Source organism: Rhea pennata, chromosome 1 (genome assembly GCF_028389875.1).
Source record: "Rhea pennata isolate bPtePen1 chromosome 1, bPtePen1.pri, whole genome shotgun sequence".
In the NCBI taxonomy this organism is placed as follows: Eukaryota; Metazoa; Chordata; class Aves; order Rheiformes; family Rheidae; genus Rhea; species Rhea pennata.
The window spans coordinates 159,051,519-159,077,331 of record NC_084663.1 but is presented as its reverse complement, the minus strand read 5'-3'; the positions used below and the strand labels follow the sequence as shown (position 1 = coordinate 159,077,331).

Genomic DNA, 25,813 nt, shown 5'->3' with positions numbered 1-25,813 from the left:
ACTACATTTTCTAGATACTGGTTCTACTGAATTGGTAAAATTATCAATATTGGATTTAACAAAATAATACTGTACTCAAGTTGGTTGGACATTTAAAATTCACCACTGTCTCTTACCTTCTCTTATGGCTGTCTTCTGAGCACAGAGCTTGGCATATCAGGCCAATTAGACAGAACCAAAGTGCTGCTAGTGCAATTATCCTCCAGTCGCTGACAGATTTAATGAGGGGTATGCAGCCCATTGACCAATCAAAACACAGCCACCAGGGACACAACAGCAACCATGCATTCAATGAATAGTAGTAATTATAGTTTATAGCCTGTCAGTCAAAAAGAAAACAAACATTTATTTGACACTAAACTTAAGGTTCTTCTCTTTAGTTCTTCTCTTTGTTACCATTTCCCTTTTCACAAAATACTTCTTATACGATAAAAGGGGGCTTAAATATTGTTAGATTACAACTAGTTATATATCCATTAATTTTACAGCTGTGAAATTAAATGATTTCTGTTTATTTATTTTCACATAGTTAAGTGCCTCTGTTATTCAGAGCACACACACAATTCTATGCTGGCCAACCAATACCAACATGTAAAAAGAACCATCTCACACAGTAGGAGAAAATGTCTAAAGACAACACCCCCTGTTTTCACCCTTCATTTTTCATTTCCAGAAACAGCCTTAATGCAGCCAGAGGTACACAGACAAAACATACTCTATGTGCACCAAAGTGGAAACTGATGCTACTTTAATCAATTGTGAGAAAATAGATGACGAGACAAATACAGTATGTGGAAAAGGGATGAAAATCAGCAAGATCTAAATCCCATACATGGGAAAAGGAGTAAATGGAAATATACTTCAATGTGTACAGTACATGTTAATTTGAATGCAAGGAATACATAATGTACACTTTTTTTTAAAATTGCAGATTATCATCTCAGCTGCAAAAAGGAAGGTGACTCATCACATACCTCAAAAAGTAAAGACATTAGTTCTATTATTTTTTAAAGTACTGAAGAGAAAATTCGATTTGATGACAAAGACAAATGTTTTGAATTGTCCAGAAAACAGCAGCTTCATGACTTACTCTCACAAGGGGACTATCTGCAAATGAAGCTGGGTTGTCCACTTCGGTAAAAGCCGGTGGCCCTGTGCCCATAATCCTCCAGCGTATATAAAGTATACTGGCCCCTCCAGACAACAGAAGAGAGATCCTGAAAAGCAGCCCCTTTCTTACCAGCCTAGAATTCTAGAGGAAAGAAAGAAAAAACAAAACAAAACACAGTTTTGTTCTCCTCCGCTCTACGTTCACTTTGTTTCCTCCATCTCACCTGGTGAGAGAAGAGCCTGTTCTCATGCACTTCTGCTACTGGACTTAACATTTTCCCTATTTTTGCAATTACTGGGTTAAATTCTCTGTTGTGTGACTCTGAAGGAAGTATTTTGCCTACTTGCTTTATGATGATACAGTTTTCCACTACCATAGAATAGGAAAGGTACTGTGCCTTACCAAGTGTGTGTAAGCCTCTGCTGTGTTATGGGAAGCCAATTAACAACTCAAACGAGGAAAGGCAAGGAATTCCCTCTACAGCTTTTTTATGGTACTTGCATTGATAAATTTAAAAATACATTTTGCAAACAATTTCATATGGATCAGGAAGGAAAACACTTTTCTTCAATACGTCTCTCTTCTACAAATCCTCAGCAACTCCATAGTTGATGCAATTTTGCAAACCAGTTTCTGACAGGCAATTTGAGCAGAATACAGCTATCGGTATTCAGCATTGGATTGATTTATCCTTCCTTTTTAAATGGGAGGACAGCTGATTTGTGAACTTTGCTTAAGTAGCTAGGTCTGGTTGATCTTTCCTCATAGAAAGAGTTTTTCTCCACTTAGGTCTGCTTAGAGGTGAAGTTACATGCCTATATACAAGAAAGCTGTTGTTTCAGTTCTAGAGATTGTATTTTCAATGATTTCCTTGTTAAGCTCCTCAAGAACATTCCCACTTCACTCTGTAGAGGAATTTAAGAGTCTCACAGGACTTGTGCTATTCAGAAATGAGAGTAAACTTCTCTGCAATGAAACCACTGGCCCATACAAAGTCCAATGAATATTATTCTGCCTCAGTGAACTCTGCAGGGGAGAGGCTTATTTGCTGTTCAACAGCAGTGATGTTCTGGTATGCTGTTGGACTATTTGTTTGCTGTCAAACATTTGAGGGTGATTATTTCTGCAATTTGTTTGCCAGTGTGGCTGCTAGATGCCAGATTCCACTTGAGCTGATACTAAATATCAACAAGTCAGAAGTTCACTATTTAGTGATTCAGTACTTAACTAATTTTTCTTTCAAGCTCTTACTAGGTACTATCTTCTATTTGGTAATGTGTATTCTGAAGAAAAGCGCATAATACTTTAGTGAGGTTAAGAAAGTAGATATAATAATATTTTTATTTACTTTTTCAAATGCTTTTTAAATATCTCATTTGTAAATCTGAAAAAGATAGTGTTCTCTCTACTCTGATCAGAAAGAAAAAGAAACTGTGCAAGACATCCATTTCAGGTGTCTAGCTACTGACCCTGCAAAATTTGTTGTATCAAGCAATCAGTTTTTCCAATTATACAGACATCGTATTTTTAAGATACTACTAGGAGATTGGTATAATGGATTTCTGTATTCAACGCACTTTAGATACTCTTCCATTGCCACTCATGTTGCTGCAAAGATGTCACAGCAAATTGCCCTTTTCAGCTGACTGAAAACAGCTCTATTTTTTATTAAATTCTCAACCCCCCCAAACCTGTCAGAAGTTGCATCCTTGTCTTTTGATACGATTGTTTGAATAATGAGAATGTGCAAAACCTTAGAACACTCACCTCCAATGACTTCTCCTTATGCAGCAACTTTTGAACAAATTCTAAAACATTTAGCTTGTTAATCACCAGTGCATCAAATACAGCATTCAAACCCTAAGCAATCAAGAGAAAAATAAGAGCATAAATAAGGCAGCTAACCCCCAATATTTTTTTAAAATGTAACTTTAATTCCATTTCAGTTATCATATATCTTAATTCTGATTTCAAAAAGTAGATAAATGCTTTGCTAATAATGAAGGCAGACTGCTTTTACCACTGCAAGGTGGTAAATTAAGAATGTGGGCTCAGAGTAGAGCATCCGTGTAATGAGGATTCACCTGCTACATGCAATAACACTTGGAGGAATACCCTCTACTAGCCAGCTAGACTTGTATGGTCACAGTGTTACTGACCCACTTACCTGCTTCCTGCCTTCTTTTCCAAATATTCTGAAGTATGAATGCTGCAGTTAAAATATGAGGCAAAGTCAAAAAGGTAGTTTTGTTAAGCCTTCTACTTATTTTTGCTGTGCAGCAAGTATTTTTGACTATCAGGCTTCAAAAATACAGTTTGTTGTGACTTTTGTCACAACAAAAGCCCAGACAGATTTATAGAGGCAGCTGCCTTGCAATTATACCAATTATACCAATAAACACAGAATATACCCAATATATACCCAAGAATAATTCTGCTGAAGTTAATGGAGTTACTCCAGTAAAATACACCATTAACTTTTCCTTGCTCAGTTTCAGTAATCATCACAGAATCACGGAATGGATGAAGTTGGAAAGAACTTCTGGAGAACACCTAGTTCAACCCCTCTGCTAAAGCAGGGTCACCTACAGCACATTGCCCAGGACTCTGCCCAGACACCTTCTGGATACCTCCAAGGATGGAGACTCCACAACTTCTCTGGGCAACCCATTCTGTACGCAGTCACTCTCGCAGCCAAAAGAAAGTTTTTATTTATGTTTAGAAGGAACTTCCTGTGTTTCAGTTTGTGGCTGTAGCCTCTTGTCCTACTGGCAGCTGGCCACCACTGAAAAGAATCTGGCCGCATCCTCCTTACCCCACCTGTTCAGATACTTGGACACATTGGTAAGATGCCCCCTCAGTCTTCTCTTCTCCAGGCTGATCATGGCCCAGCTCTCACAGCCTTTCCTCACAAGGGAGATGCTCCTGTCCCTTCGCCATCTTTGGAGGCCTCCACTAGACTTGCTCCAGTAGCTCTACGTCTCTCTTGTATTGGGGAGCCCAGAACTTCAGGTGTGGCCTCACCTGAAGGCTGAGTAGAGAGGGAGGATCACCTCCCTCGACCTACCAGCAACACTCTGCCTAATGCAACCCAGGCTACCACCGGCTGCCTTGGCCAGAGGGGCACACTGCTGGCTCACGACAGTCTGCAGTTCACCAGAACCCCAAGGTCCTTTTCTGCGGAGCTGCTTTCTGTCAGGTCACCTCCTAGCCTGTACTCATGCACACCGTTATTCCTCACCAGGGTGAGGACTTGCCACTTCCCTTTGTTGAACTTCATGAGGTTCCTCTCTGTCTCTCTCTCCAGCCTGTCGAAGTCCCTCTGAATGGCAGCACAGCCCTCAGGTGCATGAGCCACTTGTCCCAGTTTCGTAGCATCAGCAATCTTGCTAAGGAGGCACTCTGTCCCTTCATCCATGTCATCAATGAATAAGTCTAACAGGATTGACTCCTGGAGAATACCACTTCCTTTAGACCGCCAACTAGACTTTCTGTCACTGATCACAACCCTCTGAACTCTGCCTTTCAGCCAGTTTTCAATCCACCTCACTGTCTGTTCATCTCTCCTGTACTTCCTGAGCTTGTCTATGAGGATGTTGCAGGAGACAGTGTCAAAAGCCTTCCTGAAGTCAAGGTAGACAATGTCTGCTCCTCCTTCCTCATCTACTCAGACAGTCATTCCATCACAGAAGGCTATCAGATTGGTTAAGCATGATTTCCCCTTGCTGAATCCACGCTATTACTTCTGATCACCTTCTTATCCTTCACATTCTTAGATGTAGCATCCAGGATGAGCTGTTACATCACTTTTCCAAGGATACAGGTTAGGTTGACTTGCTTGTAGTTCCCTGGGTCCTCCTTCTTGCCTTTTTGAAGATTTGAGTGACTTTTGCTTCAAGGCCTCATGCACCTCTCCAGTTCTCCACGACTTTTCAAAGATGTTTGAATGGTCTAGTAATGACATCTGCTAGCTCCCAGAGCACTCATGGGTGGATCCTCTCAGGGCTCATGGACTTGGGAACGTCAAGTTTTCCTAAATGATTTCTAACTCAACCAAGAGAAAGTATTTCTTTCTCCAAACCTTCTCCCTGGTCACTAGGGTCTGGGATTCCTGAGGGCTGGTCTTAACAGTAAAGACTGAAGCAAAGGAGGTATTCTGTATCTCTGCCTCCTCTGTATCATTTGCCACCAGGGCACCCATCCTATTCAGTAGTGGGCCATGTTCTCCCTAGTCTTCCTTTTGTTACTAATGTATTTAAAGAAGCCCTTCTTGCTATCCTTGACATCACCATAATCATCTTAGCAATCCAACAGAAAACAAATAAAAAATCCAGATCAAATAATAATTCTGTGTCTGCTAACTCAGATAGTTACTTCATGCCACTAAATGACCACATCATGTTCTAAGAGAACTTTGTTTGTCTCATAGCTACCTTTGAAAACCACATCAGCCTACAAATATCTGCTTTAAGAATAACACCCTAAAGCAAGATATATTCCGTAATTTCTTTTCCTTTTCTTTTCTAATAAGAACAAGAGGGTCTTTGCTGCAAATAATTCCCAGTTCTATTTCTTTATCCTTTTCAATTAAAGCTGTGAATCAGATTTATCTATAAAGATACGTGTCCATATTAAGGGTATAAATCACCAATGCAGCATCTCAAGATGGCTGATCCAGAATAGAATGTCTTCATTGAAGCAAAAAAAAGCAAGAGTGCAACAAACATGAAAAGTATATACATGCGTTTGCCTACACAAAATATTGCAAATCAGACTTAAATAAGGGACAAAAGGAAGAGAATCTGCATGAGAAATATATAAGCAATGGATTTACTTCTGTCTGTGCTGTTCACAAAAGCAAGAGGGTGGAGCTTTTAAAAATACTCTTCTCCAGTTATGTCTTTGTTCATAGCCTTCAAAGAGTTTTGTAGGCCCACTACCTCAACAGGCCTAAGATGACAATTACACATTCAAAAATAAGGTCAAACAACATAGTACATGGTGAAATTAATACTGTAAAGCCTTTAAATTTTGCAAGAAATAAACAGGTACATGCAGCTTGCTCACAAAAGGTAAGACGAAGAATTCCAGTAAATAGCCTAGATATAGCTCTTCTACAATATAGCTTTTTGTTAACATTAACTAGTTTTCTGAACAGAACAAAAAGGTATGCAGCTAGCTCTGGAGATGATTCATCTTTGTAGGCTTTAAAACTGCACCCAATAGATCCTATGGTCAAAATTCAGTCAGTAAGAGGATTCTTACCAGTATTGTAATTCCTTGTTCTTTGCACAGCATGGCTACTGCACCTAGGAGAACACTCACCAGCACCCAAAATAGGGAGAAATGGTGTCCTTCCTTGTCTGTCAACATAAAAAGCATGCCATAACATTAGGTTTATATATTTAAAGATAAAACTAGAAACTTCACCAAAAAACAACCAAAAACCCACCAAACCAAAAAACGCAGCATTTACTCTCACAATCTTTTCTACTAGTTAAGATTTGGATACAGAGACTTAAAATACAGAGTGCCTCCTGCAACATGCTGGCATTTGACCCTTTATTGTAGTAATTTTCTATTCTCGGATACATTAGAAATCTCTGTTTGCTAGATGTTTTAGCTAGACTAATTACATTGGCAGAAGCTTCATGTAACTTCCAGAACTCATCATCCACAAAGGTTAATTCTCAATACACATATCTATCATCCTTAGTAGCTAAAGCTCTGTCATTACTGGCCACTCTCTTCCAAGTTACTACAAGAATAAGAAATTATTTCTAATGATTATACACAAACAGTTTTAACTGTAGCCTAATTTACAACAGTACAATGAACCGCTTCTCCAGGGCTGCTGCATTTAGGTAGTATCTCATGCCATTTCATTAGCACTGCAATGGAATATCATGGAGTGCAATGATTTCAGCATGTGAGCAGGGAAGCAGTTAATTCTTGCACTCAGGAAGCATGGTTTTCCAGCAGGGTAAGAAACTCTGAATTTAAGAGATCAAGAGTAACTACAGATTCTATTCCAAGGAAGAATCTTCAAAGACTCACTGTGTAGCTGATTTTGGGTACTACAAGCAGGCATTTCTGAGACTGATATGACAACAAGCTCTATGTCAGCCAAGACACTATCACACAGACAGTACATGGATAGTTCACATAAATACATCTCTGTCACAATCTCCACAAGTGCAAACCACAGTAGGAAGCACTCAGCTCATTCAAAAGGAGTTTCTTGATTCAAGCAACATTCTTGACTTGGGTGCTACAGGAATCACAGGAATCAATCTTTCACTTGGCATGAAAAAAAAAACAAAGTTGAACTCCATTAACTAAAGCATTTCTTGCTTCCTGTGATCTCTAGAGCAGTTTTCCTAATGCTAATGCAGATTTGACTATCAATATTTGAATGAAATCACAATCTATGGAATGGTCTATGGAATGGGTAAACTGCAGAAGTAAGATATACTTCACCAGAAGTATACTTCACCATCTACATATGAGCTAGAACACTAGGCATCTTTTCTAATTGGAAGGAGATACCTTTCAGATTCAGTTACCTAATTAAATGCAGATGTATAAATTCAAAGACATGACTTATTCTTTTCACTGATTATAAAAGGAAACTAGTCTACTAGCACCTGACCCAAAGTAGGCATCAACACACTATCATAAGTGTGCACAGGCTGCTGAGGCTGGCCTCCTGCCTCATATTGAGGCAGAATATTTTAGAGTGTCAGAGAACAATTTTGCATTAAAAAAATACATGGAATAAGAGGTTTTGAAGTTGCTGCTAGCACTCTTTTTTACCTAAGTCTTGAAGCTTAACAGAGTGAATATTAAGATGGTAGAAATTCATCACTGCAACAAAATCTAGTGTTTCATTTGTTCCTTTTCCCTCTACTCCAACAACCCCAAATTATGTCTTCACAGGTGAGGTAAGATGAGAGTTGCAGATACTATAAAATGAAAGCCTTCTGAAAGGCAGAAATCATACACATCTCAACAATAACAAAACATTAAAATACAAAATATAATGGCTAAATGAAAGAAAAATAGTAACTAACAAAACAGAATGACAAAACTCCAAGTCAATTATTCAGAGGAATTGAGGGGTTTCAGGGTTGCAAGCATGAAACACATGAAGATAGAAGTTTCAACACCCTTTCTATGAGTTTGTTTAGAATAAAAGGAGCAATCCTAAATATACACCTTGCATGAGATCTTTAGCTCTTACAACTCTGCTTGCAGCACTACAGACTTTCCAGCAAGTTCATGAAATTACATTTATCTTTTAATGTAGAAGGTGATGGAAGCAACTGCAGAAACACTTGCTATATTTTACAGTGGAGAGAAACTAGTTGAGCAAATGTGAATCTCTCACATTTGGATAGAAGAAAGACAATTGACAGTGATCACAAAATAACAATCAGTCACTCTTAGTGAGGGTAAAAGGGAGAGCAGTGAATGAAGCCAATGGAATTCAGTGAGTTTACTTAAGTGTGGTTTTTTTCAACGGAGAGACTTCTTCCCAGAATCAAATTCTAAGGGGCAAGAAGTCAGGAAACCTGAGCACTCTTCAAAGAAGCAGTACTTTGTGCACCTGAATGTGGTGGAAGGCAATGAGTACACTAAGAGACCAACCTGGTTGATTAACAAACGCTTTCATGACTTGAAACTTAAGAAGTAATAGGAAAGAAAGAAACTAGGTCAAATTACCAAGGACAAGTATAAAAACAGCACACACACAGAAACAAATTCAGGAAGGGCTTACCATGAAATAAGAAACAGTCAGTGATGTAAGTAAAGAACAATAAAAACCCAATTCCATACATACTTTAGTAGAAAGAAGAATAGCCAGGAAGGAGGTATTCCAGTACTCAGTGAAAAAGAAAGTGGATAATGCCAAGAAAACAGAAGTGTTTTGTGCCTTTTTGCTTCAATTTTCAAAAAGAGATCACTTGCAATCAGATGGCTAACACCACCAACAGGAAGGGAGCAAGAACAAAAGCAAAACAGTGAACTACAGACACGTAATTTATAGAGAAGTTAAACTGTTTTAAATTACAGCAGTTGATTAAATTTACTTCAACAGGTTCTATACACCCTTGAGTAACCTCAGGTGTTACCTTTAAGAAATCACAGAAAATATCTGTGATACCAGAGTAAGTTAAATAGCAATGGAATAAGTAAAAGCAATGCCTACTTTTAAAGGGGAAAGACATAGAAAAGGAAGAGCTAAGGAACCAAAGCTAAGCTGACTGGTCTAAACTCAGACAAATATTTTGTTTGCCAAAGACTTATTCTAGCCATTCACATCAAGCCAAGTATGGAGGGCCTTCTGGATAGAAGCAAACCTATAAATATTATACTCCTTAACTTCAGGAAAGCATGAGAATGTCACTGGAGATACTGTGAAATGAGCTAGAAAAATAGGGGCTGGATGAAATTATTATAGAATGGATATGAATATCATTTGGAAAACTACAGTAAGACTTCGCTGTGAAAAATGGAAAGATGCATTCTGGACATCTAGCTCTATTACATAATTTAAAGAATAGGGATGACGTAATAAGGAATACGCTGATTAAGTTCAGAAGTGCTGCCAGGCTAGGATGGCCAGAAAACAGAACAAGATCAGAATTTCATTGACAGACTGGAGAAACTATCTAGGGAGAAAATGGTAATAGAATTGATTCAATAGGTATAAATTCAAAAGCAGTAATGAAACAGATTTTTCTTCTTATGAAGATCCAAAGTCTCAAATGCCAGGACTGTCTCAGCATGCCAGATGTAGCTAAGCTCAAGTACAAGCTCTCAAACACGGTAAAAGCATCAGGAAGAGACAAATATCAAGATTTTTCTTCCAAAACCAAAATCACAGTCTCTTTCCTGTTGTAGTCTCAGAAGGTCAATATCATCTTATGGTATGAACTGTCGTACTATGAAATTTCATCAGTTTGTGATTAAACTTCAAAAAGATAAAATTTCAATTAAGAAATATATTATCTTTTGCTTGTTCCTGGGTCAATATGCAAAAATACCCCCTCTACCTACACTATAAAAGATACAGTAAGTAAACTACACTGGAAAAAATAATACAGAAGACTGTATTCAGCAATGCTATCCATCAGTTTCTAATAGTGCTTTGAAAATGTAAAGCACTGCATAAGCACTAATTATTTTAAGACACACACATGCCAACTGAAGTAATCAGTCTAACCAAGCACATTGATCTAACACTGTGCTGCTTTCTACTAGAAAGATCTTCTGTCAGAAAATGAAACCAATCTTTGGTTGGCACCTGTGTCTAGTTGAAACTGGTACACCATATTGTGAGTTGGCATTGTGCCACCTTAGCAGATGGACAAGATTGTAAGCTTGCCAAAGAAACAGAGTACTCACCACTTTTCTTTTAAGCTAGAAAAATATAGTGCTTCTATACTAACATAAAAAGGGTGCTCAGATGGCTCCCACTTAGGAGTACATTAAGTCTGAAAGTTGAGGGGATTCAATGAAATAGTTGTACAAGCCATTAAGAGGCTAGGATAAAGGGCATCTCCATTCAGACTGTTGGACTTAAATATCAATGTTCCTGAACAATTCTGCACAAAGTGGCCTATAGCATGGAATTGACTGATTCTAAACTTACGAGCATCACACCGTAATGACACACCACACTCCTGCTTTCCTAAATGTTAATCCCACTTCTTCTGATAGACCTTATTTTGCAGTACCCTCAATCTACGAGTTAATGAAAATGGATTCTTCAGAAGTTCCACATAGGAAGAAATAAACTACATTTTTAGAGTACCATGCTTAGTTTAAAGTCAAATTAACAACAGTAAAAAACCAACCAAACAAAAAAACTCTCCCAAACCAAACAATAATTACCAGTTTTGACATCTGGCATTCAGCATTTTCTCCCTCAAAGTCAATCCATTCTGGCACCTCATTATGGACCAATGGATCAGTTGCACAGCTTAGGGCCTAACAGCATGGAGCAGTTTAAGGAGTCACCATCTTCCGGTGAAAAACAGTAACTGGTACTGTGAAAGCATCTACTTCTTTGAAAGGCAAAGCAAAAGAAGTTACACTGAACTCCTGCAGAAAAGTTTTATTTTCACTGAATTAGACTACAAACATTCATATATTACACACACAATGTCTTGCCTGCAGAGATGGTATCTTTCAACTGAACTACCACAAATATTTATCTGACCAAGCTCTAAGATCTCCCTGCTTGTGCATTGCTAAGCAGAGAGGGAAGAATTATCTACTGTTAAAAATGACATAACCAAATTAGAATTTACTTAAGCCTGAGATCTCCAACTTTCTGAATGCATGTACTGATCCAGTTCAACTCAGCATTTAACTTAAAACTACAATAGCAAATGCCATCTCTAAACATCTCCAACCACTTCAAACTCATTTTATATATATATATATATATATGTATATATATAAAGATATATATGTGTGTGTGTGTGTGTGTGTGTGTGTATGTATATATATATAGGCTACCATAAAGATATATATATACACATATATATAGGCTACCATAGAGGGATAATCTACAACACCATGTTGGAGGAGCAAAATTTAACATTAATTCTACAAACATTCTGCTTCTCCTCTGCCCATTAAAATATTAAAATGAATCAGATTTTCCACATACAGGTTCTCCCATCCAATGTGTGGAATCATGAACAGTAGGGTGCATAGCTGAAAAATCAAGGCTCACATGCTTAATAAATATCCCTCGACCACTTGCAAAATAGCTAACTAATTCTGTGCATCTTCACAGTGATCTCTTTCACACAGGTGACTTTAGCATTTCCAAATTAAGGAAAAATCTCCATAACAGATCCACAAAAACTAATTGCTAGAGTCTACTTTTCACGTTTTACAATATTAGCAGTGAACTAGCAGATGATTAACCAGAGACTACACAGAACAGAAAAAAACAAACACACAACCAGAATGAAGTCACTTTTAGAAGTCATAGCATATAAGCGAGCAGTTGAATCCTATTTAATATCTAGGCCAAGTATCATTAACATGAAACAAATATAATGAACTCATCCTTTTACATCACTCAAAAATAACCAATGCAGATGGCAAACACACAACTGAATCACAGTCATGGCTGAAGACAAAGGAAGGGAAAATGAACACTGCAGCAGATTTAAAACTTCTTGTTAATTCCCAGAGATGCTGCATTAAAATTCAACAAAGTTAATAACCCGCAATTCCCTTCAGAACATACCTAAACTGTTGTCAATTCTTGCTGTCGCCAAAGCCCATGCAGTAGATTTGTCCCCACAGATGTGTTTTTAAAACAGCAGGACAGAACGAGAACAACAGATTAGTTCCTTGCAAACATAAATGTTATCCTATGAAAGAGTTCCGGTAACATCAAAATCCATTTATTGAAGTAAACCTAACAATTTTAGAACAAGAATAAGACATAATTATAGCCCATATACTGTGTTACATGCTGATACTTAAAAAAATGCTACAGATTCCAGCTAAAACAGACTGCCTACAAAAAAAAAATCCAAAGCCACAAATAAAACACATCAGACAAGCAAGCTACAGTATACACCCAACTTTACAAAAAAAACCATTTTTCTTTTTAAGTTTTCCAGTCTGACAATGTCTACTTTTCTTATCTCCTGATCGTTTTCAGTATTACATATACTTTCTCACAGTACCTCCAAATTCTCCTTCTCAAGAAAATAAAATCTTACACTCATTCACTGAGACAGCAGGTGAAAACAAATACTAACCACTGTGTCTCATGAGACTTTTGTCTCCATTAGAGCAGAGGAACAGTTAAACAACTATGTCTATACTAGTGAAACACAAACAGGTTTCCAGATCTCAGCTGTACAGAAATCTCAAATTACCTCACAAAAAAAACCAAACCAAAACCAAAGTAAAAAAAAAAAATAAAACTTAAGACAACCTGTCATCTGATATTAGTGCTGGGATGCTGCCAGAGACAGCATACATGTGTATATCTGACTAAGGACACAACCACATTAGTAGCATGAATTCAAGCTTCTTAATGTTTTACTCTGAAGCTCAAAGCTCATATTAAATGCAAATTAGCATCAAGTACATTTTGGTACTTGATGCTAATGGTACTTGTATTCAAAAGATAATACAAGAGCAGTCCATAAACTGTGAGCGCATTAGTGCTGTGCCACCATTTAGCTACACCTAAAGAGCCTTTCCACAATGCATTATATAATAATAATCAAAAAAAAAAAAAAAAAAAAAAAAAAAAATCCACCTTTGGTAGTTCTCCTCTTCCTCCTAGTCTTGTAGAAGACTGGTTAATCACTATGTGGTAATCATATGTGAGAGCCAAATCCAGAAACAAGGGCACATGCTGTTGCCCTGGGTTTTAGGGTCAGGCTTGTCTTTAATATATAAAAATCTAGCAGGACAAAAAGAAATAGGACATTGTAAAAAATTGTCAGAAAACATCCTTCTGTGAGATCATCATAAAGAAGCTGCATATGAGTAGAAACATCAGCCTGCCACAATGGAATCCACAGAGCATTTCTTTCCCCCCATCCCTCTTACAAACAAAACTATTCCACAAAGCGATGCAATGCCAACTGTTAACTTGGACTAGAACCGTCAATGTACACTGTCTGTATTACGGGATTTCTGGATCTCATAAATAAAAATGTTTTTCTTCTACTGGCAAAGTCATGATTAATTCTGAGAGAAGAAAGGTTTTTTCTTTTCCCTTTGTTACATTTTAGGAGATACTGTTTTATTCTTAAAATTACATGTGCATATTTTAAAAATACTTGTTCTTTATCAATATTCAGAGTCAGATCACCTTTAGTGATTAAGATGGTTTTTACTGTCTTTAACTCTCACAATCTACACAAAATTAGTCAGTGCACACTAAATTAATCAGTTAAACTCAGATAAAAAGGTCTCTATTCCTTATTTATCTTTTTTTTCCCCCCATGGCTAAAATTGCTCACAGAAGATGGATATTTAGACCACCAAAATGGAAGCACCCAATAAAACAGCTTCACATTTGCTTCAATCTAACCAAACCACTGAAAAGTCATAGTCAGCTATAGACAGCTCTCTCTCCATATCTAGCTACTTGTTCCTATAGCCTTTCCTATACATACACTAATATTCATACAACCACCTGGTGAGTTGGACCAACCCCTCTCCTGTGTGGGGGACAGGGAGGAAAAGAAAAGAGATCAGGACGATGGAACAAAAATTGGTACTGGGAGGCAATACTGCTGAAGGATACATGGTTACAATGGAGAAGAGGACTGCCATTTGGAGGCATCTTGATGAGCTACAGGAATGAGTTGAGAAAAACCTCAGGAAATTCAGAAAGCACCATGCATTAGTCCAGGCTGGGGACTGCATAGGCAGCAGCTCCTGCAGAAAAAGATCTGAGAGTTCTTAGCGGGTAGCAAATTCAGTACAAGCTAGCAGGGTACCTCTTGTAGCAATGAAGCAGACTGGATGTATGCTAGGCTATACTAGCTACAGTACACCCAGCAGATTAGAGGAAATAGTTGTTCTTCCTCTCTCATAAGAGGCCCCATCAGCAGTACTGTGTCCAGTGTTAAATCCAATACAAGAGAGATCAACAACCTGGGAAGTCCAGAAGAGCCACTGAGATGGTCAGGAGGCTGAAGCACACAAAACAGGAGCAGAAGCACAGGAACCTGGTATTTTTTTTTTCTTTTTTTTGCTTGGAGAAAAGAAGGCTGAGAGGGACCCAACTGCGATCTTACTTATTAAAGGGGCATTATAAGGCTGACAGAGACAGACTTCTCAGAGATGCCCAGAGGTAGAACAGGAACCAGCAATCACATGGTCCAGCAAAGAAAGCTCCAACTGGATTTAAAGAAAAAAGAGACTCCTTTCCAGGAGGGCAGTTAAGCACCCAAACAGGTTGCCTCGTGAGGTTGTGGAATGGCCATCCTTGCAGATTTTCACAAGTCATCTGGCTGAGGCCCTGACCAACCTGCTATGAAGTCAGCCCTGCTTTGAACTGTTGGACTAGAGTTGGCCTTCAGAAGTTCCTTCCAAACTAAATTATTTTATGACCTATGATACAAGGCTAGAATGCTTCATTTTAGCAGCTGCCTGCACTTTTGCCTGACTGAAGTGACAATGGAAATGCACTCAAAGTTACAAGCCTCATCAGGATTCCTAAATTTCCATGCAGCTAAGAAAGATGCAGGTACCTCTAGAGGGTGACTCCAAGTGGCTAAGCCTGGCTACTCCTCTTTCAGACCACCAAAAGTGCCTCACTTTCCAGTGACTATAAAAGGGCAGGGAGACAAGGACTTCAACTTGAATGCTCAAGTTAAAGGCTTATGGTCAGACAGTAGGGAAAGCTCCTGAAGTTTCAGTAAGTAATGCCTAAGCTTACCCATACACATAATGAATAAGAGGTAAAACCCAGTTGACTCCTCAGGCTGGAGATCAAGTTTGTAGGAACACTCATGGTGCAGAAAATCTCATTCACCTACCTACTTAAAATTAGTAAGTTCCACAGTAAGATTCATCTAGAACGAGTAATGAATCTGCCCAGGCATTTCAAACCAGTTTTCAGATCAGAACCGTTCTGACCTGAAAAATTGACTCTGAGATACCTACTGCGTGACATATACATACAGAGCTTATCAGCCTGTGCAAACCACATAAAGCTCAGAGGGAACAGAGGCTCTGCAGGTTGGGCTCCTCCCAGTCAGGCTCTATGAGAGATCTGCTAAAGACCTTTAGTGCTTTTCAGTGATGGATGACATGATTTTTCATTCTCTCACTTAAAGATCCTATCTGTGATCTCTTAATAACCTAAAATTGTCACCAAAGCACCCAAAATGAAGAAACTTAAGAAAGCCATAAGTATAAAATAAAAATTCTTCAGTACAAAGAAAGCATAGATTCCTTTCAGAAGTGGCTGAGGGAAAAGCAGATAAAGGTAATGGTAAACTTTGAGAGAACTTATCTGAAAGACAAAAAACACAATTATACTGCCAGATTGCAGTCTTCCTTGGCAAATCTGCTTAAGAGACACAGCTATATCTCTGTTACCAGGTAGTCTCTCCACCCCCTCCTTCCCCCTCCCCCCCCCCAAAAAATTAACCACTGCTTAGTATCTTGTCTTCAGAGTGTTTTCCCTTTTCTAGATCAATGACCAGAATTTCAGTACAAAATTACTATTAAAATTACACTGACTTCTAGATGTAGCCACACCAGCCTTCACAAAATTTGTAAAAGTAATCAGAATGTACATGTACATCAGAGTGTACGTGACATTATCATTCCTATATTTATTTTATTGTGAAAAATACTATATTTACTCCTATTTGAAAGCCTCTAATGGTCACATTAAGAACTTAGTTCTTGAGCTCTTCAAGTAAAGATTATTACCTCTGCCATACAAGTTGACCTGTATCAGCAAATTGGAAGGTACAAAAGCAATATTTCGATTTGTCTAATTTATTCTGGCACTCTTAAAAGAAACATTCAGAGCACAACCATACCTCGTACAGTGAGAAAAGAATAAATGAGCAAGATCCTGAGGCCTAATTTCATCAAGTCAGTTGACAGAAATGAAACCACAAATATAATTTGAAGTAGCCAGGATTAAGTTAAACTTATGGTATCAAGTATAGGGATAGGCAAAACGGTCCTATATAGTCTAAGCTCAATTGGCAAGAATAAGCCACACCATGTCAGAGCTCATTGTGGATCAACTTACCTTTCAGTCTACACTAGGTTCTATGATGCCCTAACTATATTGCTAAGTTAGATCATTTGAAGCCAGCTCAGGTATCTCTGTAACACACTGCCAACTGCGATTAAACATTAGAGGCTATGCCTACTGAACTGATATGACACAAGCTCTTCACAGCACAGCTCTTCACAGGTTCACCAAATGATTCCTAAATTTCCTGCTGTGGGATATATTTAGTTGCCAGATTAAACATTCTGTAATTTTTCATAATCATGAACTGATGTATTCTTGTGTGTTTGTTTAATAGAGTCTCAGGATAATGTCTCCATAACAGTATTTGAACTGCCAACCTGCATTCAGATCAGATAATACAATAGATCTGAGAGCTAACTTAAAAAAAAAAAAAAAACGGAAAGGAATTGTTCATGGTAAAATAATACAGTTGTCTCACAAAAACCTCTACGAGTGACACTATCTTTAACATGTATATGCCAGCATCTGCAAGGAATTTAGAGCACATGAGTAAGTCTTGGCTATTTACTAAAAATACCAGCAAGGTTTCTAAAATTTGCTCCCATTTAAGTCATTTCAACTTCATGCCATGAAGTATACCAAAATATTTAAGAATATATATTTACTGTATTGAGTTATTTCTAAAACAGATGATTATTAAATATTTCTTTATGATAATAAACAGTAAACTATTTAACAAATAATCTTGTGACAAAATATTTTTCTTAAAATGCACTCTTAGTGTACAATAGGAATTAGGGACAGCATTGCCTTCCAATTCTTCTTATAATACATACTTGCTAAAGCAGATTTTTTTAATATATTCTGAGAGTATAAACATTAATAGAACAATTTACATAAAGCTGACATTTTTGCTTACTATACTTCACTGAAATGTATGAATACAGGTAATATATACAACGTAAAACTAAAGGGACAAACAAAATGCTTACGTTCTCTAAATGCTTTACAGTAGCCAAGGAATGACAACAAAAAGAACAGGGCACACAGTAGGTCTGCTCTGCCAACAATCCCTGCAACCTTAAAAAAAACAAAACAAAAAAAACAAAAAAGAGCGCATTATCAGATTTTATTAATAGAAAACCTGAGAAAAAAAAACATGCACACACGTATAAAGTGAAATGTAAAAAGATAACTATCTTTTCTTTCTTTTTAGAACCTGTTTTATTGGCTTAGTGACATCCAGCTTTCTAAATAGTAATGATTTGGCTTTAATTGATGAAAACTTGCTATTTTAGAAAGCAAAAACAAACTCTATTGAAAAAAATATAAACTCTGTCCCACGTCACCAGATTTTTGGATTAAGACTGCTTTTCAGTAGAACTCTTATCATATACCTATAACCTCTAGAAAATCTGCAACTCTGTTAAAATACAAATCAAGACTTTCTGCCTTCAGAAGACAAGACAGCCTTCAAATACAGTCTAAATACGTAGAACAAACAAATAGATTCTAGGCTGCAGAATCACAAATCACTTCCCCGTTTTATATGTTTTTGGAGGTAATATTAATTGATTGGATAAGAGATACCTTCAATTGCACCTTTTATCAGAAGCTGGACAGAAAACGGAGAAAAACAGAAGCTCATTTAGGAGTCTCGCTATTCTAGATCTCTGCCAAACTGTTTAGATTAAGTATTCTCAGGGCCATCAACAAGCTTTGGCTCAAGCCCTTAAACTGTATTCATAGTTACCTGGTGGGATACACCTCAACACATTCTTGGAAATTAATTTCCTGGTTACACAAATGTTAGGATACATCACGGATTTTCTGTGGAAGTTATGATGCACGGGAGTAGCAGGGGTTTGTATAAGTACAGATGCTGGGACCTCACTAGAGCATACATGCAGACCAACAAGCTTGGAAGCACTCCTGTGTTTTCCACCTAGCATTCTAGGGACTGCTAGGAACTACACCTAAGTCCCATGTTTCCTGGGGAAGATGTCCATAGGGCATTTCTGATTGGGGCAGGACAGCTTCTGTTTTCTGATTCACTTTGAGGTGATGGTTCAGGGACAAAAGCAGATACTTTGGTTCCACTTGTCTCATTCTGTGAGTGGAACAGAAAGGGGAAAGTAGAAGGAAGAATTTTATCTTCATTTGGTTTAAAGGTACCTGCTAATCCTTCCTTAGGAAAAGAGAAGTATTTTGTGTCAGTCCAATATAATGGAACAGCTATTTTTAAAGAACATCAGAAGGAAACAGAAGTGTAGAGGTATGAGAATAGGATTGAATCCACTGAAGAGACTCTTTCTCCTCCATTTTACCCTCACCTTCAGCTGAGCACCATAAAAGGAGAAACTGTTGGATTGCTATAGTCACTTCAGAAAACTTCTTGACTTATCCAAAGCCATGCACTTAACTTCTCTGCTTCCATTTCTATCTCACAGAGGAATTATGAGGATTAACTCAATAGCTGTGAAGTGCTTTGAAAAGTGAAAATAATGAAGTACCATTCTGTTTCAACTAATGAGAAAAAAAATAAAGGTGAGTTGATACAATTTTGAAAGTAAGTGCCAACTTGTTAAAACAAAGATTAAGGGGCTAACAAAACACATGGTCTCAGATGACTCCAACAGTATAAGGCTGATATCTCAGATGCAGGATCTGATAACAAGGTAAACTGAAAAATACTTTTTTAAATTAACATCAGGCATATTCTTATTCTATGTTTCAAAGATTTGTTACGAATATTAAGCATTTTCTCAAGAGAAAACTGTGCCACAGCAGTACGTACCTGTATCTGTAAAAATCATAATGACAGATATTTTTATTACATAGGTACTGAAAGCACTAAACTTCAGGATCTTTGTGTTGTAAATACAACACAAAATCCAAATATATACAAAAAACAAAGTAGCAAAATGGACAGATTCTTCACAATTCTATGTCAAAATATGTCAACCCATTTTAAAAGACGGTTGTCATAACACTTAAGACTTACAGCTTTAAAAATAATGAAAAACGCACTTTGTGGATATGCTGCCTGACAAAAATTCATGCTAGAACCACAGCAGTATCTTGACTGTTACTATGCAAAAAATCTATCATTCACTATGTAACTGATTAGGAGTTTCTGTCTGTTCTTGGATCTTATAGGAGACATGAATGTAGAAAGCGTGTTCCTTTTTTCCACTTCTTCCGAAGTTTTTTCAAAGCTCATGCAAATTTTCAAATCTCACATACGCAATGGACCACACCACTTGTTACAATGTCATGTCATGTCACATTCCATTTGCCTGCTGATTTAAATATATTTTTAGAGTCAAACAGAAATAAGAATCAAATTGCACGTATTAATAAAGGAGTCAATCGCAAGTCTGCAGTTAAGACTCAAGTGAGATTTTACTGTACATTTCAGAGCATAAGGAGCAGTGGAGACTTGTTTTACTTCACTTTGGCATCTGAAACTGGTCTTGGGGAACAAATACCAAGGGTATTTGTTTTTAAACTAAGTCACACAGTGAATTTAATCTTGAGTGAGGTATTTTAAATGGTTGCTGTGCACATGCTCTATCTCTAGTATGCAACTTTATGGCTTCAGTTTGCAGCAGATGTTCTGCTTTGTCTGCACAATCAAATTTCTGTTCCCCACATAAGTCATTTCAGGCTGTGATCAAAAAAATCCTTTAATCTTCTCCTTCATAAGCTAAAAATATAAACCCAAAGAGTTCGATCCCTCATGATACAAGATGATTTCCAATACTTCAATCATTTTCATGGCTCTTCTGAATCCTCTCCACTTTTTAAATCATCCCCTTTGTGGCATGGATTTAAAAATGCACACAGTATTCCAGCAGAGTCACATGCAAAGTTCTTATAATGTGCTTCCTCCAATTTTGTAACTGTTTTATATAAAGCAAATGAGAATGTAAGGTGTAAGGAGACTGTAAGCATTTTACATTCAGCTTAAGGAGACTGTAAGCATTTTACATTCAGCTTATCTTCTACTCTCCTTGGCTACTCATGAGCTAGTGTATCCAGTGATGAATTTTTAATTTAGTAATTAGGGAAACTCTCTGCAGTTTAAGGCTATCCTTTTTTAGATATTGTACATAAATGATTCATTTATCTTCCTTAATAAGGTCTAGCCCTGTGGAATTACGAGATTCTGGAAGTGATAATGATAATACTAGATTGCTCTCACAAGGCATGTGCCAACAGAAGCTTTAAGAATATATATAAGCAAAGTGTAGTGTGTGAAATTATGAGGGAACTAAGTATCTAAGCTGGAAAAGAACATCTAACCTAAATTGTTGGAGCTAAGTTTCAGGTACTTACGCATTCAGTGTGGACTGGATGTACAGCAAATAGCAAAGCAGCTAAAAGAGATGTCTTTGGAGCCAGGTTTAGCCTTTTTCCTTTGTTACTGAATTGCAGTCCACCCAATAATATTGAGAACACATCAACCATCAACACTGAGATGGTACAATGCAGTACTATATTGATGACATGAAAACCAATTGGGTAGAAGCCTCCAGCAAAAAGGTAATTAATTCTGTATAGAAACAAAAACATTAAGGTTAGAAATCCACATGAATGTTAAAAAGAGGCAAATAAAAACTCAACAATTCCATAGCAAAATTATATTTATAAAAATAATTTAACAGAATTAAGGGAATGAAAAGTACTAGCAAATCCCAGGATGCATGGGTGTTATCAGCAACCAATGTGGCAAGCTGGAAACAAGGTCCTGATCTTTTCTCAGAAAAAAAGGTATTCATATGGGATATCACACTAAGCATAATACCAATCCTTCTCCAAAGACATATGTTAATGCTATTACATTAGTCATACCTGTGTTTACTTAGAATTAGATTTTTGTCAGCAACATAACTTCAAAGTCATAACACTGGTAAAAGCAGGCACTAGGAGTGTTCTGCAGACAAATCACCCAACGTACTGCAGCAATATCCTTGGGCTTAAGACACAATGTTTGTGCAACTTGATGAAAACATTTTAATTAAATCTACAGAGCAAAAACAGCAATATGCGTGAAGACTAAGATTTCCATTGACAGTTTAGCAGGGAAATATTGTAGTAGAATCCCGAAAGTGATCAGGAAGCAAATATAAATAACTATTTGCAACACTGTCTACAGAGAGATTTCACAGAACCAGAAAGAACTGTAATTGAAAATTCAGTCCAAGACCTTACTCAAGATAAAAACTCTGACACAAATGGAAAGGGAGAAAGGAAAAGCATTGTGTTATTTTCTGTACACTTTTATCAGTAGGTGAGATATATAGAAACTTAAGTTTGGACAGCGGATTGGGCCAGTTTGCATCTGGCTTAAGTGGAATCTATTAAAAAACCTACTATAAACGTGATTCACAAAAATTGGAGCTTAAAGGATTTAAGAAGTTTCTTACTTACGAATATACCATTATATGGACCCACCTCTGTAAGCTCATCTATATTTTCTGATACAGTAATTACTGTATCTCAGTTTTCTCTTCCAACCAACCATTATGTCACTAAAGAAGGAATATGCCACAGAGACTTCAGAAGAAACTAAAGTATGTGTTGTGTAATGCACCAAAAGCTTTACTAGATTTAAGACACTGACACTAGCTTTTTTCCCCTCCCCCACTTACATTTTTGTTTGACAACAGTGTGAAAACAAACTGACAGACAGCGAAGTCTAAGCACTTCAATACCTCTAATGAACTCAAGGGTCACAGCTATTGCTTGAACCTGAAAAGGAAGAGCGGGAGTTCTTCCCTAATCACTTACTCCTCTGCTTAGACTGGACACAACTGCAGAACTAGTCCTTAATCACTAGCACAGCAGGCCCACAAAACAAAAGTTGGATGGGAAAAGTAAAAAAAGTTCTCAAAGGTCTTTTACATATACTGTGCCCAATTGCTATATGATCTACTGCTTGCTCAAGTCCTTGCACAAAACACAGGATCTAGGCATCTACAGAAGGGCTCCACATAAACCTGTAGTTATTTGAGAATACCAAAAAATACAATGCAGGTCAGATATGCAGGCAAACATCTCTCACTAGGACTCTCACACACAGACACTCTCCTGAAGACAAAATATCAAGGGTGAAGGGTGGAAAGACTATCCAGTGGCCTAGTGACAAAAGGTCACAGCAGATGGATGCAATTTGGCAAAAATCATTCCATGGGTCATCTGGAAAGCAAAGAACAGAAACTACAATAGCAGCACAAATGGCAGCTTGGTTAAGCAGAGGGAACCATAGAATCATAGAATTGTTAAGGTTGGAAGGGACCTCTGGAAATCATCTAGTCCAACCCTCAAACGAGTGGCCCATATGGGGATCAAACCTGCGACCTTGGCATTGTTACCACCACGCTCTAACTGAACATACACCTACTAGTTCCTTGGTGATGTGTCCCACATCCTGAACTATATCACCCCTAGCAACAAGATACATGCAAACTAAGAGGGCAATCTGAAGGGTATCATAAAATAGTGTGTGTCAAAATAATGTATATTTCGGGAAAGAAACAATTGAAAATAGAAAGTCAAGTCAAAACTATGATACCAAACATGACAACCAAATTCATGAAAGACATCCAGCTTCCCTGTAACTCCTTTGCCCCCTCACGTTTTCTGCTGTCTCCTCAATATAATCAAACTGATACGTGTCAAAAAAATTCAGATCTAGAGAAAAAAGGCAAGTCTCACCTGAAAGTCAGGACAGTAAGTGGTCGATATGACTTATGACTGGTATTGCTGCTGAGTTTGCTACCCCAAAAGTCATGATGCCACAGGTCAGCAAGTGGGGTTTCCGCCCTGAGGTCCTGAAATAAAACATCATTAAATGCCAGGCTCTTACCATTTCTGTTTGATTCAAAGCAGTTAAAACCACAAATGAGTTCTAATACAAGCTCATTCTAATACGGATATACCAAGTGTCTTGCTGGCTTATCACTGACTTCTGACAAGGCTCCCAAGTTTGGAGTAAGGTTGCCTTGGCTGCCTGTCATCATAAAGACCAAGGCACTTGGATTTTGTAAACAGGCTATGTGAAATGTAGTAGAATTAAGATGATTTACATCAGCTGAAAATCTGATCCAAAAGCTGGGCTGTAAAACACACAAAAAATATTTTTGTAAAATATCTTTGATTTTAGGTCTAAGTTATCTTGGGAAGGAGGCCAAGCACAAGCTGTTACAAACAGCTATTTTTCTACTAGTATCAGAAGTACAACTACTAATGAAACCATGAAAGATACACAACAAAGAACTAAAGATAGAAGCCAATGATTAGCTCTTTTCACGCCTGCTATGCCTTTCTTTATTTGCATAGGGCACTATTCATGTAAGTCTTTTTGTTATTTTTTTAGTACATGAAATATACTAGATGCATATTCCTTAGCATACTTTTCTAAAAGGAGATTAATAGCAAAAGTTAGAAAAGAAATTACTTATATGCCAATTTGGGGAACAGTGCTATAACAAAACACCGCAAAGGAAAAGTCCGTGCTTTCCTTTTATCTTAAAGCCATGTTGATAGGAAAACAATCCAAATAACCTAGACTACTGAATGGAAAACATGCACTTTGAAGGGCAAAAAACAAATAAGGAGGCCACCTTCCTACAGAAACTGACTTTGGTATCATCCTCCTCAGTCTTCTGTGACGACAAGCAGGGAAGCTCACTCTAACCTATTTATCTTCTCCTTACCCTCTTGTCCTTGGGCAAATTCTAATAAGTACCAGTTTATGCTAAAATAAAAGTACAGGTTAAATAAATTTAAAGGTAAGACAAAACCTAACAGCAAAACTATACTAGCAAATGAATAACTTCTACACAAGTGCTGGTGGTATTACATACAATCAAATACAAATTACACTGCTGTTGTAGTGTTAAAAATAGCCAAGAAACCAACATACACCAATCCAAACAAAAGTCAGCAGACAAACCAAACAAAGGGGCTAAACCAACAAAGGGGCTAACAAGGGCTGGCTTCCTATGTCTTCTCCTTATATCTCCCCTTCCTTTCAAGTCCCCGTATTATAACACTCCTGGTTCACCAAGGTCAGTTTCTCTCAAATGCTGCTACCATCTCACGTCACTCTACAATATCTTGAGCTCCTCCTACGGCCTGATAGTGAAGCGAGAGACTCGTACTGATGCTAGTCCCAAGGCACAGGCAAACGTCCGGACAACACACAAATGCTGCTGGCTGGCGCTAAACTGACATTAAAATAAGTGAATTCTTGTTTCTTTCTCTACACATTCAGTCCTTCATTCAGCAAAAAATCCATAACTGCAGAAAATGATTTATTTCTATCATTTGGTCAAATTTGGCTAGTATTAGATAATAGACTCAAAAACAATTAGGAAGGGGAAGCAGGCTACCAATCCTAGCACACACTGTCAAATGAAGTGAAGTACTCTCTACTAGGCTGCTAATCAATAGGTAGGGACAAATGTACTAACTTCGCTGCCATTACTTAAACACTTATTTAAGTTGCATCTCTGTCATGGTGGAAGAAGTACCTTCCTTTTCTACACAATAGCTTGTGGTTCAATCACTCACAGCATGTGAGCTATTGAAGACTGTTTCTTCCATTTCTAACTACAGAGCTAGACACAAAGCTAGAGTAAGCCTCCCACAGAGGCAGTGTACCTGAAGGATCTCTGCTATTCCTGCAGAAGCTGTGTCACTGTGCTGAAAAGAAAGCAGAGTAAACACTGCTTTCTTTGAGAAGTCCTATACTACAGATGCGGATTAGGCATTCTTGGTGAAAAAATCTTACTAGACCAAGCTTCACATAGGATCCTATTTTGGCTGAAGAAATAGTGAGGTGCAAAGTTTCTCTGTTCTCTCAAGGTCAAAAGACAGACACCAAATACAGAGCACAGACGTTTCTTCTGTCAAATGATAGATAAAAATAATAATTGTTCTTCCCTCCCAAGACTACAGTT

The 25,813-nt window shown here is 37.6% G+C and overlaps 1 protein-coding gene across 3 annotated transcripts in view; it reads right to left on the bottom strand.

The window, feature by feature from the left end:
• TMTC4 (transmembrane O-mannosyltransferase targeting cadherins 4) overlaps positions 1 to 25,813 on the bottom strand; it is a 51,667-nt gene that overhangs the window by 19,547 nt on the left and 6,307 nt on the right. For all 3 annotated transcript variants that reach the window (XM_062566812.1, XM_062566810.1, XM_062566811.1), the window contains exons 3-9: positions 23,565 to 23,680; positions 21,183 to 21,399; positions 17,834 to 17,921; positions 6,377 to 6,474; positions 2,879 to 2,971; positions 1,091 to 1,252; positions 117 to 319 (exon numbers count right to left, since the gene is read on the bottom strand). In XM_062566812.1, coding sequence (XP_062422796.1) covers positions 117 to 319; positions 1,091 to 1,252; positions 2,879 to 2,971; positions 6,377 to 6,474; positions 17,834 to 17,921; positions 21,183 to 21,399; positions 23,565 to 23,680 — 977 coding nt within the window. The remainder of the gene's footprint in view (positions 1 to 116; positions 320 to 1,090; positions 1,253 to 2,878; positions 2,972 to 6,376; positions 6,475 to 17,833; positions 17,922 to 21,182; positions 21,400 to 23,564; positions 23,681 to 25,813) is intronic.